Below are 21,829 nucleotides of genomic sequence, written 5' to 3'. Positions count from 1 at the left end.
CCCTGGATGGGTGTGGGGGCACAAGAGATGGGGCCCCTGCCAGAATCCAAAGCAGCTGGGAAGGACTAATCATAGAACCTACGAGTATTTAGGGGCCCTGTCTGTGCCAGGCTCTGGGGGAAGGCCCCCAGCGTGTGTCATCCCTGAGAGTCACAGCCTCTGCGCTGGTGTCAGTCACTGAGTGTAGCATGAGGAGTGGTCAAAGACCCTGCCTTTAGAGTCAGATGGCTGTGGGTTCAAATCCTGGCTCTACCACTTACCCTGCTGTGTAACCTTGGGGCAGGTACGTCAAATCTTTGTCCTGATGTTGAGCCGTTATTGTTATTATTATCTACAAAATATTGTCCACTTCAAAGAGCTAAAGTAGATAATGCATATAAAAGTCTAGGCCTAGATTAGTAAATGCCCAATAAATGATGCCTGGACATATTCAACTTTCAGATATGGGACTGAAGCCGAGAGAGGTTGATTGACTTGCTCAGGACCACACAGCTATTAAGTGCCAGAGCCAGGATTCATAGCCAGGCTTGTCTGACTCCAGGTGTCTTTCTGCTCCACACTAGCCTCTGCCAGAGCCGACAGCAGGCGTTTTGTCACTTGATGATTAAGTGATGGGTCTGACCAAACAGCAAATGGTGTTAAATTGTCTGGGCACCAACATAATGAAGTTTGGGGAGTAGGGGGCCAGGAGGATCCATTAGGTGAGGAGGAGGGGTGGCGAGTGCCTGTAACAATGCAGGAGGTAGGACTCTGGCTCAGGAGGTGGGTGTGGGATACTAGAGCTGAGCACAAAGCTGGAAGCTGCCAGGTGGGTGGGGCCTCTGAGAACCTCCCCTCCCCCCCGCCAGCAACACCCCTATACGGGATTTTTGAGGTGTGAGGACTTGGGGGGTGGGAATTCCCGATGCTGCTGTTGGAAACAATAAAAGCAGATGGGGCCGCCCCTGTGGGGAAGCCAAACCTCATTTGCCAAGACAATGGCCCCCTCCAGGCTGGCCTGGGCCTGTCCTGCCCCGCCCCACGGAAGCCATCCATCACCCTACCGAGGATGGAGGCCGCGGCCACCTATGCCTGCCCTCTGTGCACGCAGGCACAGATGCACAAGTGCTTCCAGGAGTCCCCCCCGCTCCCCAAATAATGACAGCTACTGTTTATTGCGCCCTTACTGGTCCCACTCACTTTATATCCCTTTTCCTCCCCTCATCCTCATGACTACTAGCACTTTACAGGTGAGGGAAATTGAGGCTCAGAGAGATTAAATGACTTGCCCAAGGTCACCCAGTTCTTCCCACTCTGCTCAGTGGGGCTCTCCCTAGGCTCAGCATCATGGGTTTGGGCTGACATCTGTGTGTTTGAGTGGGTAAGAGTTATGTCTGTGCCTCAACCTTTCGTTAGACCCGTGGCCTCTCCGCCAGGTCAGAGTGGAGACACCCAGAGGGCAGGGACTGTGTCTTTGCCTGCAGGTTAGAAGCTCCTTCCGGCATGTTTTCCCCATGTCTGGAACTTCCGAGGCAGAGCTGTGTCCCTCCCATCAGACTGAGAACTCCCTAAGGCAGCACCTGGGTCTCGCCCTTTGGACTGAAGGTTTCCTTGGGGCAGGGGCTGCATTTCTGGCTTAGGCTGAGAGCTCCCTGAGGGTGGGAGCTGTCCCTCTCATCCGTCTAGGACAATCCAAGGCAAGACCTGGGTCGCCCCTATCACACTGGGAGCTCCCCAGGGACCTAGGCTGTTGTCCCCAGTAGGACTGGCAATTTCCAGGGGACCCCGGGGACCAGGTCTCCCCCTTCGACTGGAGCAGGTTCCGTTGCATGGCATCCAGGTCCTGCACCAGAGGGGCTCAGCAAGTGGTCCCACTCTCCCCCGCAGTCTCTCTGTGGAGGGGTAGATGGGGCCTCGGGGAGAGCTGCGAGGCCCCTTCTTGTTGGACAGGTGGCACTTTGGGGGTGCAGAGCCCAGGGAGGCAGGGAGCTGGGTAGGGACAAGCTCAGGACAGTAAAGACCTCAATACACCCATGAGCACCCCCAGGGCAGCTGTTGCGAGTCTCACCCATCCCACTGGGAAGCTCCTCTTCAAGGCTTTTATCCCTCCTACACTGCCTGGGTTCTACCCATACCTGGAAGCCGCCGCCCCAGGCACACACAGACCACCCAGAAGTGCTGACTTCCTAAATAGTCAAATCTCCTGACCGACTAATAATCCCATTTCATGGACAGGGAAATGATGATTCTGGAAGATGTGTGGTGGTGGGAGGGATTGGGAGCAGAGTGACCCCACTGTGCTAAGAACAGAAGGGGGGCCTGGGGTCAGCCCCCTCCATTCTCCAGTTCCAGCCGTTCCAGGAGGTGTCCAGTGGGGTGAGGAGGAGGCGCCAGAGGGAAGAGTCAGGCAGAGCAATTCCACGTTCGAGCATTCCTAGAACCTTCGTGGAAGTGTGGGAACATGAAATCAGAGATGATGCCTGTGTCGAACAAAGTCTGTCCCAAGCCTCCTGAGCCGGGTTCCGGGGCTCCCGAGCTGGGTGGGCGGAGGGCTGAGAGGGGCTGAGAGCTCCCTGTGTGCTAAGAGTTAATCTCTTGTCTGCTGTGTGTTGCAGAGATGTCCACTGAAGAGTTTTAAGCTGGGGAGCTAGTGAGCGGATTTGCCCTGACCACAAAGCTGATAATGTTTTGGAGGAAAGCAGGGGCAAGGGAGAAGGGCAGTGTGGGAGGCTGTTTCTGCCCCCTGACACGTGGCAGGGAGCATGGCAAGGGTCTAGTGAGGAGGAGGCACTGGCACGGAGGCTGGCCCTGCCTGAGCCTGCCGCTCTGAAGGTCACAAGTCAGCCCTAAGTGCCCAGGGTCCCGGAGGGGAAGCGGTGAGATGCCCAGCTGTGGCCCGGCAGGCCGGGAAACCCCAGATCCATTTCCCCATGAGCTCAAGGACTCATCACCTGGGCCCGTGCACACAGGCTCCCAGACTGCCCGGCAGTAAGGCAGGGCGTGCGGGGGGAGTTCGGCCTGTTCTTCCCCCCCTGGGTTCTCCCAAAGGAGCGAGATCTCCCTGGACATGTTTCTTGGCCTCTCAGCGCTCAGAGGGTCCTTCCCATCCAGGTTTAGCAGAGGGCAGCTGCCTTCAAGTTTCTTATGAGCTGAAGAAGCTTAAAGTGTTTCCATGGGGAAGGTCATTCCAAGACCCTGTGGCCAGGAGAGTGGCAGGAATTAATGCCCCTCTCTGTCTAGACCCCTCCCCCCAGCACCTTATATCCATTTATGAAGAGCCCTTAAAGAATAGAAGTGCCCCAGGCCACCCAAGGAGACCCCTGTGCTGGTCTCAGGGTGCCCATTACGGCAGCTCGGCGGCAGGTTAGGGTGAGCCGCAGGGTCAGCCACACTTGGAGAGATGGACAGAGCAAGGCAGGCGAGGAGGGCTGGCCCAGGAATGGGGTTGTTATTATGACGTATTGTTGTGTTTTGTTTTATCCTTTAATATTCGCAAATATTTCCTCTGAATTCATGCTGCCTCAATACATGTCCCCAGCCCCTAGGGGCTCCGTCCAGATCCTGGAGGATGTTATCTGTCACCCCTCCTCATAGGGGGCTGGCAGTTGGACAGACAGTTGGAGGACTCTTGTCACTGTGGATCGTAAATTCCCAGGCTCCCTTGGCAGACAGGGGTCCTGAGACCGTCCACATCAATGGCCCGTGCTCCTCCTCCCTTATGTTCTCCCCACAAACATTTTCTGAGCAGCACAAATCTTTCTCCAGGAAATCTAACCCACAACCCCAATACATACAACCAACAAAAGCAGTGTTTCGTGAGCGTAACACCTCCCACCGCCAGCAGCCATCATCTCTTCCCTGAACCAAATTTTCTCCATCTTATGCAGACGCAACCGCAAGCCACTGCTACATAGAGATGTTATGCCCCAATTTACAATATCGCCCTAGTTTAAAGTAAATCAATGGGAAAAAAGCAGCTGTCCTCAATGATATAAAAGAGTGCAACAGATGTCGATGGCACCTGTCGATGTGAGACTGAGCCTCGAACTGGCTTTGGTCATCCGTGTCCAGAAAATCCTGGAGCAGGTAAAGAAGCTGCTCCAAACAGCAGCAGTTCTTTTAAACTGCTGACTTTGCATCCTCGGAACACCCTTCAGTGACCCAGGAGAAGCCCAAGTTGTGATGGAGCTGTGCTCATGTTAAAATTGGGTAGAAAATGCATTTGAGAGTGACTTATTTTTACTACAATTTTCAGAATAGTTTTTAAAATATTTTTTAAATGTGTGGTTAGACTCAAATGCGTATAGAACCCGTCCAACATCATCTCTACCAGATAGGATGGCTCAGATGTGTCCCTTTCACACACGAGGAGGAGACCCAGGGTCAGGGAGGGGCTTGATGGACCCGAGTCCTCCCAGTGGGTGGTTGTCTGGCTCACCGCCTGGACTGGGCACCACGATCTCTCAGCTCCATGAGAGCATCACTGATGTCCCTGGCCCAGGATTCCCATCAGACCCCCCTCAGCCAACCCTATTCCTCTATCTCTTCACCCCGCTACCCCCGCCTGCTCCCGCCCAACCCACCAAGCAGCGGGTGCGCTGATCAGCAAGGCAGGAATTCAGGCTCTGCAGCTGTCTTGGGAGCCCGGTGGCAGCCACGCTCCACAGTTGTCTGCCAGGCGGGTGGGGCAGGAGCCCCCCTAGTCTCCTGGCCCCCAAATGCAAGGCTGTTGTGGGGGAGGGGTCTCCAGAGTCAAAGCAGACTTCAGGCTCCAGTAATTGCTTTTATTTGCATAAGACGCTGCTTCCCCACAGCCTTCTGGATGGAGGCTGCTCGGCAGCCAGTCTCTCCCCACAGTGTGGGGTCAGGATAGGGACATGAGAAAGCCCTCTTCCCCTCCTTGGTCAGCTTTCTCTTCTCAGCTGCCAGTGCCTGATCCTTGCCCTGGGCCCTGACTGCACTCAGAAATGACAGTAGATTATGTGGGGGCACGGGGTGACCCACGAGGACGCTCAGTGCATGGGCGATGGAGTGTGAGGATGGTCCCTTGGGCTCTGGGTGCAGAGAACCCAGGCCTGGAGGTGGGGCTGTGCCGCTTACCCGTTGTGTCATCTTGGACTTGTGGCTTACCCCTTCACAGCCTGTTTCCCCATTTTAAAAATGTGGTAAACGACCTGATGCACAGGGCCGTTGAGGGGATGCAAAACAAGCAGTGGAGGCAAGAAGCTTCACAGCCACTCGGGGTGGCAGCTCCTGTTGTCACAACTGCTCTCGATTTGTTTTGCTGTTAATGAGTCGCTATCGGATCTCCGTTGTAGATGGCCATCTCTGGGTTGTGGATGGTCCTGATGTCCCTCAACAACTCGTCCAGGGCAACTCTGGACTACTGAATGTCCCCAGTCTGGGGGAAGGATCAGACACAGGCCCGGAAGAGCAGGCTTTGTGAGCAAGCCACAGGCAGAACCATCCAGAGCCGACAGAGGATGGGGGGGGCACCTGCCGCCCCTTTTCGCCTGGATGCTCAGCGCTCTGTGATGCAGCCTCCAACTGGCTCCCAGAGTGACAGAAATGGGTTGGAGCCCTTCGTTGCCGTGGATCCTTGGCATGGCTTCTGTGGCAGCCCACATTTCCCGAGTGGCTCTTTGCCAGGCTGGCATCTTGGCTGCTGGGCTGTGCCAAGATCTGTATACAAATCCTGTGGGCTTGGAGAGAGGGCGCCATGCAGTCTTCAGGGCAAAGTAGTGGCAGGAGCCCCAGCCCTTACGCCAGCTCTCTCACGCACACATGCACACGCACGCAGGCACACACGCACACTGGGAAGGTAGGAACAATCTGCTCAGGTGTCAGTTTAGTTGTGCTCAATCCACTTCCATTCCTATCCATGGTTGTCAGCGCCTCTTATTTGCAGGGTCTGCTAGATACAATAGGAACAGAGAGAAAAGTGGGACAGAGCCCCCTAGGATCTTCCTGTTGAGTCAGGGGCTTTAACAAAGGCTGATCGCCCCAGCATGAAATGGCGCGTGAGGTCTTCAAGAGCGGGGCAGGGCTGTGTGGGACTACGGAGTGGGGAGCGCATCTAATTGGGAGACTGAACAAGGCTTCCTGGAGGAGAGGACATTTGGGACGGGTCCCAGAGGATGGGCAGGATTTGGACAGAAAGAGATGGGCATGAAGGGGAGAGCTTGCTCCAGGCAGAGGGAACAGCCGAAGCCAGAATAGAGAGACAGGAAAGACAGGGTATGTTTGGGCCCAGGGAATAGTCTCAGTTGGCTGTGAAGGGGAGGAAGTAGGAGTTGGGGCTGCAAAGCTGGGTTGGGGCCACATTATACAAGGTCTGGAGTGTCAAAGTGAGGAGTCTGTGGTTAAATGAGAGGCAACAGGGAGCCAAAGATTGTTTTGAGCCGGTGGGGGTCACGATCGGAGTAATCTGGCAGCAGTATGGGCTAGGTCTGGGGACAGAACAGTGTTGTTAAGGTCTGGGGAGAGGGATGGTGCCCCCGTGGGTGCACCAGCACTGCACGCTGAGATCCCTTCCTCCCTGCCCCAGGCCGGCTGCCTGCATGACTTGTGGGGTGCAGAGGGAAGGAGGGAACAAGGACGGTGCTAAAGTTGGGGCTCCTGGGCACAATGAACAGACCCATGGCCACTGGCAGAGGCTTGGCTGGCAACAGGATTTCAGTGGGAGAGAGAGATGGCAAGTATGGGTGGGGTCATGTTAACGGGGGAGTGTGGGGGGTGGAGGGGGGAGTGTGGCTGGGCTTCATCTCCTGGCTCTGCAGGGGAGGTGCTGTCCTCTGAGACCAGTGCCCAGACTACTCACCGAGCTCAGAGGCTGGCTCTGAGAGTCATTGACTGGCCTAGTGTGTGTGCACAGGGACAGAAGCTACCCGTACATGCCCATGAGTCTGTCCACCCCTCAGCCCTCTGCCAAGCCTCATCCGGTCTCTTTTCTGTCCTTTTCGGGTGTCCTATCTTGCTCTTCTCTACCCCACGACAGGGGAGTTCATTCACTGGCCTATGTCCCAAAGGTTCCCTCTTGATGGGGGCGCTCTGTGGGCTTCTGCCTGGCTATCGATGTCCCTGCAGGACAGAAGGGCAGGCTGGGTCACAGCATCCGACGTAGACTCAGAGCCTTTCCCAGTCACAGGAGGAGAAGGGCGAAGTCTGCTAAGTTCCAGCCTGGAGAGCAGCCCGCATCCGCCTCAGGCCTGGAAACAGGGTTCTCAGGTCCCTGGGAGCAGAACGATGCTTGACGGACAGGCCTTTCTGATGGGCGCCCTCCTCCTGCCAGCTGCCTCAGGAGTTCAGGGGTGCAGGCTGGGCTGCGTGGGCACCAGCCTCCAGAACCCTTATCAGGGAAGGGCTGGGGGGAGGCTGAGAGGCAGCAGCCTCCTGTTGCTGGTGAGCCGGACAGGAAAGCAGGGCTGCAGAGGTACAGTCTTGGGAGTGGATGGGTGTGTGAGGACATGGGGGTTGTCACCACAAGCCCGTCCCTGAGTCCCACACAGCTAACAGAGGCTCTGCCTGGATACCCAGGTGGCTCCTGCGATAGGGCACGAGATGGGGGGCAGGGGGTGATGGGAAAGCCCCTGTTTCTCCGCCCATGATTCTAGGAAGGGCAGAGCTGTGGGCAGTGGAGGCCAGGGCCCCGGCGTCCCAGGGGACCAGGACAGGAGGAAGGGAGAGCAAGATGAAGGGCTGCTCGTGAGCAGGCGAGGCGGGGGGGCGCTGTTCCCCTCCCCCTCTCAGGATGGGTCACCTGGTGGGGCTCCAGCCTCCCCACCCCGCCTGCCCTCCCCTCACTCAGGGTTGGCTAACGGTGAGCTGGGGTGGGATGGTCAGGGTGGGGGCTGCGGGAACCGAGAGGGCTGGATGGAGAGATGCCCGAATCGTTGCTGGCCCACCAAACTTCCTCAGCCCTGGACAGCTCCCTGGCCACAAATCACAAGGAAATGGTTGTGTAAGCGCCTTCAGGAGCCTAATGGAACACACAGGAGGCCCAGGGAGGCCATGAAAGTTCCATCAGCCTGGCTAACCTGGTGCTGCACTTGTCTGGACCCAATGAGTCTGGTGCAAGGCGGGGGCAGGAAGTGATCTCCAGAGTTCGGCAGACACCCTCACTGTCCCCACCCGCCGCAGGTGCCTCAGCTGGGAGGTGCTCTGGACCCTCCAGGGGTCCGCTTCTTCCTCGGGTGGGCCGGGAGAGCACTGGGTCCCCTGAGGAGGCCCCACTTCCGGTATGGGATGGGGGGCTGTCCCGCTCTGCAGGAACCAGTCAAGCCTCCAAAGCCAGCCCAAGGCCCCTCAGGCCCAGGGACAGCACCACGTCAGAACCTGCCCGGACCTCAGGAAAACAGAGGGGCAAGGACAGAGCACAGGGACAGTCTCCCAGGACGGTCCTGGGACAGCCATGTGGGGGTTCAGAGCACACGCATGGCCGTTACATAAACGCCGCTTACTAGGTGTGACTCGACCTCTCTGAGCCTTACCTTCCACTTCAGAAGATCATTGGAGCAGCTTCAGAGAGCCGTTGAAAGGGCCGCGGTACAAATGCCCATGCGGCCCTGCGTGTGGCGCGGGCTCAGACCTCTCACTCCATCTGTTTGAATCCAGCCTGCGAGTGAAGGCTCAGGGACTAGAGGCGTATTTCTGAGCTCAGAGGGGCTCGGTGCCTTCCAGGGGACGTGGCGAAGGGCAGAGGTTGTGCAAAGAAAGGAATTCCAGACTAATCTGGAACCTGAATGCTGCTTCAACTATTTGACCCGGGGGTTCTTCCTCAGCCTTGGCCCTGGGGTCTTTCCGGGCCGGTGAGTCTGTTGGGGGGCCGTCCTGCGCGTTGGAGGGTGTTTGGCAGCATCCCTGGCCTTCACCCACTGGAGCCAGCAGCCCTGCCCAGTTCCGACAACCAGAAATGTCTCCAGACGTTGCCAAACGTCCCCTGGGCGGCAAAGTCCCTCCCTCCCTGTTGAGAACCACCGGGCTGTCACACTGTGGGTGAGGGGATTCAGGGGTGCGGAGGAGGAGGCGGGGGGCTGCCGGCTGCTCCCTCACGGCGCTGCTTTCCTACAGGGAGGGGCCCATGGCTGGGCTCCCCGCACACGTGACCTCCATGCTCTTCCTCGCCCTCCTGCTGCTCCTGGAGCTGAGCCTGGTAGACTCCCTGGGACCCGAAGCCCCTGCTCGGAACCTCCCTGAGAATCACATCGACCTCCCGGGCCCAGCACTGTGGACGCCTCAGGCCAGCCACCACCGCCGGCGGGGCCTGGGCAAGAAGGAGCGGGGCCCAGGCATGCCCGGCCTGGCCCAGGATGGAGCTGTGGTCACTGCCACCAGGCAGCCCTCCAGGCTGCCAGGGGCAGGGGGGCTGCTGCCTGGGCAGAGGCCTGCTGGCCTGCTGCAGGGCAAGGATCTGCTCCTGGGCCTGGCACTGCCCGACCCTGAGAAGGACAACCGGTCTCCAGGGTCAGAGAGGACAAAGAAACGCGGCAGGGAGCACAAGAGACGCAGAGAGAGGTTGAAACTGCACAGAGGTAGCTCGGGGTCTGCGAGGGGGTGGGCTCCTGCAACGGAAAGGAGGGGTGGGGGCGGAGGTGGAGGGGCTCAGACCCAAATGGCCAAGCGGACAGGATAGGGAGGCGGGGAGGGAGGTATCAATGGTGTAAAGTCCCTGGGAAGACAGCCAGAGGCCCCAAGGAGGCAGGCAGAGGACACTCAGAGCGGAGTGGTTTCACTAAAGTCACAGGGATCCCGTAAGGGGAGGAGGCTGGGAGAGGTCTGGGGGTGGAGCATGGGAGCAGGAGAAGGATATGGGGCAAGAGGAGCTCACTCTTATCAACAGATGATCCTCCTGAGTCAGGAAGTTCTACCTTGTGTCTGACCTAAATCCATCCTACTGTAAGTCCTGAGCAGAGAGGGAACAGTTCAGTGCCCTCCAAGCACATCACTTAATCAACTCTGAAGCACAGAGCAGGGCCCAGGGGCTCAGACCCTGAAGCCAGATCTGCCCAAAGTCAGGTCTTGACTCCACTACTTACTAGCTGTGTGGCCCTGGGCGAGTCACCTTTCTGTGCCTCAGTTACGCCTTCTGCAAAATGAGGATAGAGGCCCCGTGTACGCTCAGCGTAGACTCAGAGATGACCTGACCTGTAGAATGTCGAGGACAGTGCCCCATAAGTGCGGGGCAATGAGCGGTTGTCACTGGGTGATTCTCAGCTTTCTCTTGATGCTGAATCAGTGTCCTCCGACCCGGACACAGGCGGCCCAAGGAGAGGCACCACGTCCTTCTCCCTCCTGCCTCTGCCCTGTTTGTTTCATGGGTGCCCCCTCCCCCCGCAGCCCTTCTCTCCTTCCTTTAACTTTCCTCCATGTTCCCAGATCACTGGGAACGTAGCCGCCCGCTGGCCCAGCCTCTGAACAAATGTGTCCCAGCAGCTCCGCCCCGAGGGCCCCTCCCGTCTTACCTGGCACCCAGCCCGCGGCCAACCTCAGCTTCCCAGTCTCTTCATGTGACAACACTGCCTCTAGGGGCAGGCCGCGCGCCACAAACAGGGATGGGGGCGAGGGTTCTGCGGGGGGAGTGTGATGGGGCCTCAGCCTCCCTTCTCCTGCAAGCAGCTGAGGTTAGCTTCCCTGCCAGGCCTACTGAGACCCCCCAAGTGGGCAGGACACAGTCGGGGGACCCCAGCTTAGACTCTCAGCCTCCCGGACCTGGGGGTCATGAGTCAGGTTAGGGAGGGGACGCTGGCATCCTTAAGGACAAACGGGGGGCACACACGGGGCATGGACTCAACCCAGCTCAGCTCCAGCCCCCAGCTCCCATGGACCAATGGGACGCTCCCAAGAGAGCGGCGAGGGGTGGCAGGGATGGCGGGGGCCTTGAGGCCAGGTCCAGGCCTGCTGACCAGCTGTGAGGCCTCGGGCGGACGAGGCCTCAGTTTCCTTGTCTGTGAAATGAATGGAGCAGATTCAGTGGTCACTCAGCCCCCTTTCTACTCCCTGGGGCTCATTTCTGGAGGGTGGGGTGACCCCAAGTGACACAACCGACCTTGAAGTCAGATCTTGCCTGAGAAAAAGAGACAAGGATGAGCTTGGGCCCTCCAGGTTCTCTCAAAGCCCTTTTGTTCCTGACACCCCGAACCCACACACTCTTCCCCCACTTCTTCATGCCCACACGTCTTGGAATTTGGAACTGGTGGTGAAAATCATTGGCTTTGCACTCAGAAGGACCTGAGTTTGAATTCAGACTGTGCTACTCACTAGCTGTGTGCCCTCAGGCAAGTCACCTAACCTCTCTGTGCTTTAGTTTCCTCACCTGTAGATGAGGCTGACGGAGCAGCCACCTCCGGGAGCTCCTGCAATGGTTAGACGAAATAATGCTTGCAAAGCAGGACGTGGCACACAGCAGGTGCTCAGTGCACAGGGCGATGATGACCACCACATACGGAGCACTCACTCGTGTGTGCAAAGCTTCAGCTCTCACCTTCCAGCCTTCTCAAAGGCCTCTCCCCTGCCGTGCCTCTCATCCTCATCACGTTGCTCCCCTACTTAAACTTCACCTCCTCCAGGAAGCCTTCCACGGTTAATCCTACTAGTTCTCATTTGTTGCCCTTATAGCCCTGGCTGCACGCAGCCAGCCCAGATTGGGACCTGCTGGAATGTTGCTTTAGAGGGAGAATCCTTGGGCCATCTCCCCAGCGACACTGCAAGTTCATCTAAGATGTTCTCCCCTAGTCCCCCATTTTCTCCTACCCAGGAGGGTAGGCACAGGGGTGTTGGCTGGGCCAATGGCTTGTCACATGGTCTCTGCCGGCCCCTGGTTTGCAGCAGGAAATGTGGGTTCTGCTGTGTGCAGATACTGGGTGGCCAGCTGATGAAGCCCCTGTGTTTCCCACCCTGTGTCTCAGGCCGAGCCTTGGTCCGAGGTCCCAGCTCCCTGATGAAGAAGGCGGAGCCCGCTGAAGACCAGGCCCCCGACGCGGCGATGGAGGAATCCTCCACCAGCCTGGCCCCCACCATACTCTACCTCACCACCTTTGAGGCAGCACCCGCCACGGAAGAGTCCCTGATCCTGCCCGTCACATCCCTGTGGCCCCAGGTGAGGAGTCCAGGATGGCCTTGGGGCTGGAAGGGCCCTTGAGACCACATCGTGCAATGCCCCCGGTAGTACATTTGGGGAGACCGAGGCACAGGGGCTGGAGGGAGTTGTGGAGGCCACTGGGGCTGGATGGAAACCAGACCTCCTGAGGCCCGTGCAGCCCAGCTCCAGCCGGTGGGCACTCCATCCCGAATTGCTGCCACTGTCCCGGCAGTGGTTCTGCAGGCTGACTCTGGGGACAGCCAAGGGAGCAAGTGTCGGCTCAGCACTCTGGTCTCTGCGGCGAGAAGAGCAAGGCCCTTGGGGGAGAGTTTTACACATACCGAAAAGTACGGAGAATAAGAATAACAATTTTTAAAACTGTATCCCACGACCCAGAATTGACAAACATTAGTTAACACTTTGATCCACGTGCATCAGACCTTTAAAAAAGACCCGCGGAGGGAACGCAAGGAGGAAAGGCGGCAGATGCGCTAGGCATCAGCGATTGCCTGTGAAGGGCGTAGAGGGGTGAATGGCAGCATTCTTGCAACTAACAAGAGGGGCATCCTTGCAACTCTTCTGTGGCTTTAAAATTCTTTCAAAATAAAATCATTTATGATGATCAATAAAATACATATGTAGAGGAACTAAAACTTTTGGGGGGCAGTAGATCTTTCTTCTCTTTGTGGCTCGCGCACCCCCTTGACTTTCTATTAAGAGCCGTAGACCAGCTCCAAGGAATGCGTGGCCGTCACAGGCCCCCAGAAGCCCATTTGTTGAGAACCCAGCCCTGGAAGGTGCCATCTTTGCCCACATCCCACTGTGTGCAGATCCAGCCCGCAGACCACTGGCCAGGGCTTCGAGGTGAACTGAGCCGTGGCCATGGCCCCAGTGATGCCACGGAGAGCCCATAACTGCTGTGGGAAGAGAGGGGGTGGGGAAGGGAGCAGTGTGCTTGATCCCGCTCCCTCTGCACGAGTGTAGAAAACCGGAGCAGGCACCACTGCCTTCCCAGCCCCTCCTCAGAGGGCCTGAGGGATCACTCGCCTGTCTGCATCCCCTGCCCCTGGGCACCATCCCACTTGAGTGGTGGCTACACAGTAAGGAAACTGCCGACACGGCTGCTGGAGCAGGAGCCCTGGGCGGTCGTCTCCATGTCCCTGGGCTGGGATTCCAGGCTGCCCAGCAGAGGATGAGCTGGCCTCTGAGGAGCCCCACCGTCCTGCTTCCACCTGTTGGGAGCTCCAGGTTCCCTCCTCTCCACCCTCCTTCTGCAGGCTCAGCCCAGGCCTGACGGGGAGGTGATGCCCACACTGGACATGGCCTTGTTCGACTGGACCGATTATGAAGACTTGAAACCTGAGGTCTGGCCCTCTGCAAAGAAGAAAGGTACATCCACCCACCCGGCCACCCCATGCCCGGTTCCCTCCCCTCCTCTCCCATCTGTTGTGGGGGGGCTCAGTGAGCCCGGCCTGACCTATGGATGTCCCGACTTGGGGGGCATGGAGTTTAGACTGCAACTGGCCCCCAAAACAGAAGATGCTATGAGTGCTTATCACATGCCACTTTCCATGTATCAACTCATTTTACCTTGAAAAACAAATCTGTTAGGTCTGTACTAGTGTCAACCCCATTTTAGAGAAGAGAAGACTGAGGCAGAGAGAGGTGTCGAGTCTTGTCCGAGCCACACTGTCCAAGTGGCAGCATGAACACTCGGTCTCCGCATCCGTGTGCTTGATCTCTGCTCGGCCGGGCCGCAGCTTCTGACGGCACATCTCCTTGTCCCCAGAGAAACACCGGGGGAAACTCTCCATCGATGGTAACGAAACATCACCAGCTGAAGGGGAGCCGTGCGACCATCACCAGGACTGCCTGCCAGGTACCAAACCAGCACATGTTCAGCGCAGCAGGCCGGGCGCTGGTGGGGACCCGTGTAGGGTGGAGTGGACATTCCCAGGCACGTGAGCAGGCCTATGGCCCGTGACCCTTTAGGGATGCTGATAACAACCACCCCAGCTACCATGTTACTGAGCGTTGCTGTCATGCTTTACTTTACTGAATCCTCACTGCAACCCAGAGAAAGAGACCCCGTCATCCCCAATTTTCAGGCAAGGAAATCGAGCCCCAGAGAGGCAAGTGTTTTGGTCGGAATCACACAGCTGGGAAGTGGCTCACAAACCTTAGTCTGCGTGGTTCTTAACCACTGCCCCTCGCTGCCTGGCGTCAGCATGACCCCCCCTCACCTGCTTCCTCCTATCTTCTGGTCGGGCTTAATTCTGTCCTTGTCCCATCACCACGCCCCTGAGCTTCTGGGGGCACTTTAGATGACATCTTCACCTGCTGAGCAGCTGCGCCCATCAAGACAGTCTGAAAATAAGGTGTCTGATGTTTTGACTGGTGTCCTAAAGCCTGGCCCTCGCTGGGTCAGTGGGGACCTCTAGGAAGTGGACACTGAGGTGGAGTTAGAAGTGCAGGGGGTCTGTGGGGTGGGGGGTGGGCATAAGGCCTGTGGACAATAAAAGGGGGAAGAAGTGGGATTGGACAGGGCAGCCCTTGACGCAGTCTCGGCCAGCCCAGTGTGGGGCTCCAGAGCAAAGACCGCCTCGTAGGAGAGGCCCACAGTGGCCAGCAGTGGCTGGGCCCTGGTACCCCCATGCCAGGCACTGGCTGGGCCACTCGGAAACAGTGTGACATCGGCCCAGGGGGCTCCTGAAGGTGCTGACAGCTGGAGGCCGTTAGCTAACTGCTCTCCTGGCCGATGGACAGCAAGTGCCTTACAGAGAGAGATCTGCATGGCACGCCTCCATGGCGCCTTCCTTGTTTATTCAGTGGCCAGAATATTCTACAAAACAGCAACCGAACCAGCAATGTGGCATTGTGTGAGCCAGACCACGGGCTCCCTGACAGGCCAACCATTGTTTTCAACCTGAGCAGAAAGAAAAGGCTCCAGTTTGGGCCAACTGGACAGTGGCTCTGAGAGCTGGCTCGGTGGTGGGCGAGGCTGTGCCTGGGGCCTGCCTGGGGCAATCCTCTGCTTCCCCAGGGCTTCAGTTTCTCCATCTGTCAAAAGAGGACGTTGGCGTCAAGGGTCCCTGAGGCCCCTCCCAGCTCTAAGCTGACTCCACACCTGGCAGCCCCCAGCTGTTCCACCCGCTTTTCCGCGGAGGCGATCCCACACGGCCTTTGCTCCTCCTATGATCAATCAATTGCCCATCTGGGGCAGCTGGGGTCTCGGCCAGCCGCCCCCAGGAGCTCCGGCGGTGATGTGTATCATATCGGTGGTTCCGGCTGGGAGCCTTGCGCACCAGATGGCCCACCCTGCCAGGGCACGGCCCTGCCACAGAAATGATGGATCTCCTGTCCGGTGGGACTGTGGGCAGGGCAGCGGGGAGGCGGCTCAGCTTGGCTGACCCCGAGTGCTTGCTGGGCCGGCAGGGACCTGCTGTGACCTGCGGGAGCATCTCTGCACGCCCCACAACCGAGGCCTCAACAACAAATGCTTTGACGACTGCATGTGTGCGGAAGGTGAGCCCGCCTCCCGGGGCGGGGAGTCCCTGCGCCCCGAGGACCACGAGACCCCCTTTCTCTTAGAAGCCAGCTCTGCCCTGAGCGGGGGTGGGGGGCAACATTTCCCAGCAGAGGGTGGGCTGAGGGGCCTGCGGCGAAGGAGAGGGTGGGAGAATCCTGGGGGAGCCGAGGACGTGAGCAAGAACAGCTTTGCACGGTGCCCTCCCAATCTGTGAACTCATTTCGTCCTGATCCCTGGCAGAGTTTCTCAGGTTTGCTGTTCTCACCTCTTGAAATACAAGCTGGCACCATCTCCTATGATCTGGAGGCGTGAGAAGGGAGGAGAGAGGGGGTATCTCTTTAAATGAGATCGAATCTGAGAAGGCTGCTGCTTTCACCCTGAATTCTATCCAGGGGAGGCTTTCCAAGTGAGATAACAGCGGGTGGGGATGGGCTTCCCAGTGCCCAGCGAGCGCAGGGAAGAACGCATTTGGCATTTGGCCGCTCCCTCTTTAACTCCTCTGAGCTCCCGCTGGAGCCATGCGCGCCCTCCCGCCCAGGTGTGCACAGGAGTGCCGGGCTCTGTGCAGGGCTCTGTGCTGGGGACGTTACTCACAGTAGCCCCTGTAATCCTCCCAACCGTCCAGAGAAGGCAGCTATTATGATCCCCATTTTACACATGAGCAAACTGAGGCACAGAAAGTTTAAGTGACTTGCCCAAACTCACACAGCTAGAAAATAGGGGAATACTTTTAATTTTGTATCCTGAAAAATTTCAAACATACACTAAACTAGTCAGAATTGAGGTCAGAAGAATGAGCCCGCGTTTCTCATCACCCAGCTTTGATAATTAGCCACTCCCAGTCGATCTGTGTGGTCCCTCCCCGATCCGGTTCCCCGACTCCCATTTGATTTTGGAGCAACCCCTGTGAGTTTACAGATATTTCATCTGTGAAATTTCAATATACAGCTCTAAAAGATCAGTACTCTTTCAAAAACAAAATATCAAAAATGAACGATAATTACTCAATATCACTCAATATCCAGTCAGCGTTCATGTCTCCTGAGTGGGGGAATTTGGTCTCAGTTAACCGTCCTCTGTTAACCATCCTGAGATGCAGGCCCTATTCTTGCTCACATTAGCTTCAAAAAGTATCTGCTGTGAAAGCCATAAAGCTACTCAGGTCCAGGCAGTCACTCATCCAGGCACTAAGCACCGTTTCTCGAGGGCCTGCTGTGTGTCAGGTTTTGCTCTGGACGCTCAAGATTTGGCAACGAAGAGAACCAGCACATTCTGCACCCTGGGATTCTGTGCTGGTGAGATGAGCAGACGATAAGCAGAAAAATAGATAAGATGTCTTTGGAAAGTCATGAGGGCTGTCAAGAAAACAACCCAGGGGGGTCCGATGGGGAGTCTGGGAGTTGTTTTAGAAAGGATGGACAGGAGTGGACCGTGGACCCAGCCACCTGCAGAGGGGCGGGAGAGAGAGTCCCAGGCAAGAGGCAGGGGCGGGCGGAGGCAAGGCCCTTGGGCAGGAACGAGGTTGCCGCATTTGGGTGGGCCTGGCCCTCAGTGGCCGACGGGGGAGGAGGACGGGGGAGGTGGGAGCAGCCAGAGGGAAGATCACGCAGGACCTTGTCAGCCTTGTCTGATTTGTCATTGGAAGCAGGGGGTTGACATGCCCTGATTTATGCCTTTAAAAGCTCACTCTGGGGGCCAGCCCGGTGGCGCAGTGGTTAAGTTCACACGTTCCGCTTCGGTGGCCCCGGTTCACCGGTTCGGATCCCGGGTGCGGACATGGCACCGCTTGGCAAGCCGTGCTGTGGTAGGCGTCCCACATATAAAGTGGAGGAAGATGGGCACGGATGTTAGCTCAGGGCCAGTCTACCTCAGCAAAAAGAGGAGGATGAGGATTGGCAGCAGATGTTAGCTCAGGGCTAATCTTCCTCAAAAAAGAAAAAGCTTACTCTGGCTGCAGGACAGTGGCGGGGGCAGGAGTGGAGGAATGGAGAGACGGAGAGGACCACCTGGGAGGGGAGGGATGGAGGCAGGGGTGGGGGTGGGGTGCTGGGGAGCGGCCTTCTGTTACCCGTGTGCAGGGGCAGGGCCCCATTCACAGAGCAGGAGCCTGAGCAGAGCAGGCAGGAGGGCACTCCAGTCCAGGGAGCCTAGAACGGTGCTGGGGCCAAGCTTTGGTCCTTGGCATCCAGGTCCAGCCCGCCGGGAGAGGGGATGTGGCCCTACCGAGCTGCACACCTGGTTGGTGCCCAGCGGGACACTCACTGGGTGGCCCCTCTGCCCAGGAAGCCTTCCTCTCTCCTCCCCGGGCCTCAGTGGGGGGGGGGGGGGGGGGGGCACTTTCCAGGGACCCGAAGGCCATGTCCGCATGCAAAGCCCATGCACTTGTTTCCTCTGATCCCTCTCACACGGGCTGGTCCCACCAAAACTCCTGCTTCCTCCTGGAGACACAGGCTCCAAACAAATGAAGAGGGGAAGTGACAGCCCGGGCAACTCATTCAAGATGGTCCAGGAGGAGGTTGTCACCAAGATGTCACACCAGAGGGATCCGGGGGATGCCAGGACCCTCTGGAGGACCAGGAGTCCTGCAGACTTCTGAGAAATCCTGCAATGTCCCAGGGCTGAAGTCCAGCAGTCAAGGCCAGCCTGGGTCCTAGGGGGTTCCAGGAGGGCTCCTGCTCTTGAATCCCCTGACCCTGCCCAAGTGGCACTGGTGTGGCCACAGGTCTGAAACCCAGTGACCCAGGTGCACATTCTAGGCTGCTGAGCACAAACTTCATAGCAGCCCCTTTGTTCTCTTCCTAGTGACACAAGTGGGTCTTAAACTAGCAACATCCTCTCTCTGTGGTCACTCCTAACCTGAGTTGTAGGGATTTCTCAGGCCACACTGACATCGCTTTCCTCCCCCATCAGGAGGATGTGGCCTTAAATGAAAACCACATCTACCCATGTACCTCAGGGGATGCCTGTGGCCGTGAGAGAGACGGCCGCAGCCAGGAATCCTGCACTGGTGGGCCAGGAGGGCCACACTTACTTTAATTAGGGTGGTCAGGAAGGGTCTCTTTGAGACCTGTAGGCTGTGAAGGAGCCAGCTACGCAAAGAGCTTGGGGAAGGGATTTCTGGCTGCAAGAACAGCAAGTGCAAAGGCCCTGGGGCAGGAAATGGCTGGGTTTATGAGGAAAAGCAAGAAGACTGAGTGTGGCTGGAGTTCGAGAGTGAGGAGGGGAGTGGGAGGTAAAGAGAACAGACAGGAGGCAGGTCCAGGTCCCAGACTGTCTTGTAAGCCAAGTAGGAAGTGTAGATTTACTTTTGAGTACAATGGGGAGCCATAGAGGTTTTTTAGGGGAGGGCAGAATCTGCATCCTTTTTAAAATCAATTTCAATAGACTATTTTTTAGAGCAGTTTTAGGTTGACAGAAAAATTCCACAGCAGAGTTCTCATGTACCCTCTCTCCCCCTGCCTTATCTTCCATTATCTTATCTCGCCTTAGTGTGCTATACTCTTTGCAACTGATGAACCAATATTAACACATTATTAACTAAAGCCCATAGTTTACTTCGGTTCACTCTTGGTGTTATACATTTCTATGGGTTTTGATAAATGTGTAACCACATGTATCCACCATTAAAGTGTCACACAGCATAGTTTCACCGCCCTAAACATTCCCCGTGCTCCATCTGGCCACCCCTCCCTTCCCCTCTGATGAGTCTTTTTAAGCTCAACCAGGCTGCTGTGCGGAGGGCGGGTTGGTTGTATGGCAGAATAAAGAAGGGGGGTGGTGGTGAGAGGGTGCAGGGGGTCCTAGAGGGTGCGGGGTGGGGTGGGGGAGGAAGGGGAGGGGACTGGCCTGTCGCGCCCCTGACCCCCTGGCCTCCCTTCGCTCAGGGCTGCGCTGCTACGCCAAATTCCACCGGAACCGCAGGGTCACACGGAGGAAGGGGCGCTGCGTGGAGCCCGAGACGGCCAACGGCGACCAGGGATCCTTCATCAACGTCTAGCGGCCGCGCGAAGCGCCTCCCCACCGGCCTGGGGACTGAGCGCCGGAGGTTTGGAGCAGCCGGGCAATTTGTTTTTACTTAGCAGCGGGTGATCAGACGGGGGACCAGATGACTGAGGCTGCAGGCTCAGGCCCAGAACGGAGGGGGGCCCAGGAGCCCCGCAGCGGCACGCCTGCGCCCACCCCCTCTCCGGCCCCGGGGGACCCACAGGGCCGGCCAGGCGCGTCCCGGGGTCCCAGTTCTCCGCCGTGGCAATGTCGAGAGTGCCCTCTACTGTCCGACCGCAGCACGGTAACAGCTTCGAGTTAAAACGTGAACAGGTTTTTGAGTAGAAAAGAAATGGAAACTCCTTGAGAGATGGGGCAAGGGCAGGAGATGAATATGGAACACCTCCTATGGACCAGGCACTGGGCTAAACGCGGGGCACACGGTATCTCACTTAGTGGCCAAATGATCTTTTAAAGTAGGCAGTGTCGCCATTTTACAGGTGAGGAAACTGAGGCAGGGTTAGTTTTATGACTTGCCCAGGGTTCCAGATCAATGCTCCTCAGACCTTACCCTGTGTAAGAATCCCCTGGGGGTCTGGTTAAAATGCAGATTCCAATGCAGTCAATGTTGCATCCCGAACAAGCTCCTGGGGCTGCCGGTGCTGCTAGTCCGGGGGCCCCACCGGGAGTGCCCCGGCCCAGGGGGTGAATGGTGGAGCTGGGGTCCAAACTGGGCCAAGCCTGTCAGGCTCCAAGCCCCGCGTTCTTGCTCCTACTCCACATCCAAGGACTCATGCCCGGTTCTCACGGCGTTGGGCAAGGGAGACCTGTTCCCAGGGTTCCTTCCTGTGGTGAAGGCTGCAGGGACTGGCTGTCCTCCTCCTTCTCCGGACAAAGGTGGATCATCCTAGACCCAAACAAAACATGTCTGAAGCACTGCCTGCTTGCAAGGCGAGGTCTGGGCGACTGGCGCCTGCCCTCGGGGAGGTGGTATTCTGAGATACGACGTCTTTGGGGGAAACGATGATGCTGTGCCTTCTGTTTCTATGGCCCTGCTCACCCAGTCCTGGGACACGCGCTTTGGAGTGGCCCTGATACCTCCCTGCAGGGGTTCTTTAGTTTTCGCAGTTCCTGCCCTTTGAGAATTGAATGCAAGCGTGGACTCAAGAAATACACACATTGCCCATGTGCGTCTACTTTGCATCATCTTCGTGGTTCCCAGGCCCCCCACACCACACTTCTGCAGCAGAGCCCACTGCTGGGGCACCTCTGAGGTCAGGGTGCTGTCTGAAGCTAACTGCCGCTCCCCCCCACCCCCACTGGCCAGACCCATGATGCCCACCCAGAACATCTCTCCCAGCACATCTGCTGGGACCACCTCAGGAGAGCCACTTACATCCCCCCACCTGGCATCTCACTCCTGGCCAACCCTCTGGTCCAGGGGGAACCAGGTTCCAAATGACAAGAGCCTTCCCCATCCAGATTCCCTGCTGGCCTGGACCCCTGCCGGAGGGGCCACGCCCTCAGGGGGCCAGGGCTGTTTACTCCACTGGGAAAATCAGTGGGGTCAGGGGTCTGGCACCAAGGAAAGCAGAAGGATCTGGGAGAAACCAAATACGCTTGTTCTTTTCTCCCTATGCCAGTTCAGTGGGCATGGGAACCTCGGGGGGTGGGGCAGGGGAACTGAAAGAGATCAAAGCCGGCTGTTTGGAAATCGAATCCGCCGTCAGTTCTGTCTGTTTGAGACCAGATAACGCCCGTGCTGTGTGTGCCTCTCAGGGGGTGGCTGACCCGAGACTGTGATAGAACCCTAAGGAGGTGGCTGCAGGCGGGGAACCAGCATTACTTATGTCAGTGGCAGCAGTTAGCTTGGCCCTGGGACATCAGCCACGGAAACACAGAGGGTCAGGACAAAGCTGAAAGTCCGCACAGAACCGTCACTGCCTCCCAGGGGAGTCCCATGGTTAGAAATTCAGGGCCCATCTCTGCCCTAGCTCCCTCCATTTTGCACTTGCAAAGAGTGGGTGGGTGGAATCCTCTTAACTCCAGAGTTAGGGGTCCCAAAGCCCCCTCGGTGTTTAACAAACCTCTCTGGCAGGAAGTTCTTCCTTAGGTCTATCCTACATTTCTCTTGCTGGTACAGAAGCCAATTTCCTCTAATCCAGGGTTCAGCAAGCTTTTGCCATAAAGGGCCAGATAAATATTTTAGGCTGTGTTCCAATAAAATTGTTTAAGGACACTGAGATTTGAATTTTATATAA

At 57.4% G+C, this 21,829-nt stretch overlaps 1 protein-coding gene across 1 annotated transcript in view; it reads left to right on the top strand.

Annotated features, from left to right (window-relative positions):
• Positions 1-21,829, top strand: part of DRAXIN (dorsal inhibitory axon guidance protein) — a 24,939-nt gene extending 3,110 nt beyond the window's left edge. The window contains exons 2-7 of the mRNA XM_023635786.2: positions 9,049-9,509; positions 11,883-12,073; positions 13,333-13,444; positions 13,845-13,934; positions 15,491-15,580; positions 19,469-21,829. Of these exons, the coding sequence (XP_023491554.2) occupies positions 9,059-9,509; positions 11,883-12,073; positions 13,333-13,444; positions 13,845-13,934; positions 15,491-15,580; positions 19,469-19,581 (1,047 nt within the window). The 5' untranslated portion in view covers positions 9,049-9,058 and the 3' untranslated portion in view covers positions 19,582-21,829. The remainder of the gene's footprint in view (positions 1-9,048; positions 9,510-11,882; positions 12,074-13,332; positions 13,445-13,844; positions 13,935-15,490; positions 15,581-19,468) is intronic.

Source organism: Equus caballus, chromosome 2 (genome assembly GCF_041296265.1).
Source record: "Equus caballus isolate H_3958 breed thoroughbred chromosome 2, TB-T2T, whole genome shotgun sequence".
Classification (NCBI taxonomy): Eukaryota; Metazoa; Chordata; class Mammalia; order Perissodactyla; family Equidae; genus Equus; species Equus caballus.
This window is presented reverse-complemented; position numbering and strand designations above follow the sequence as displayed.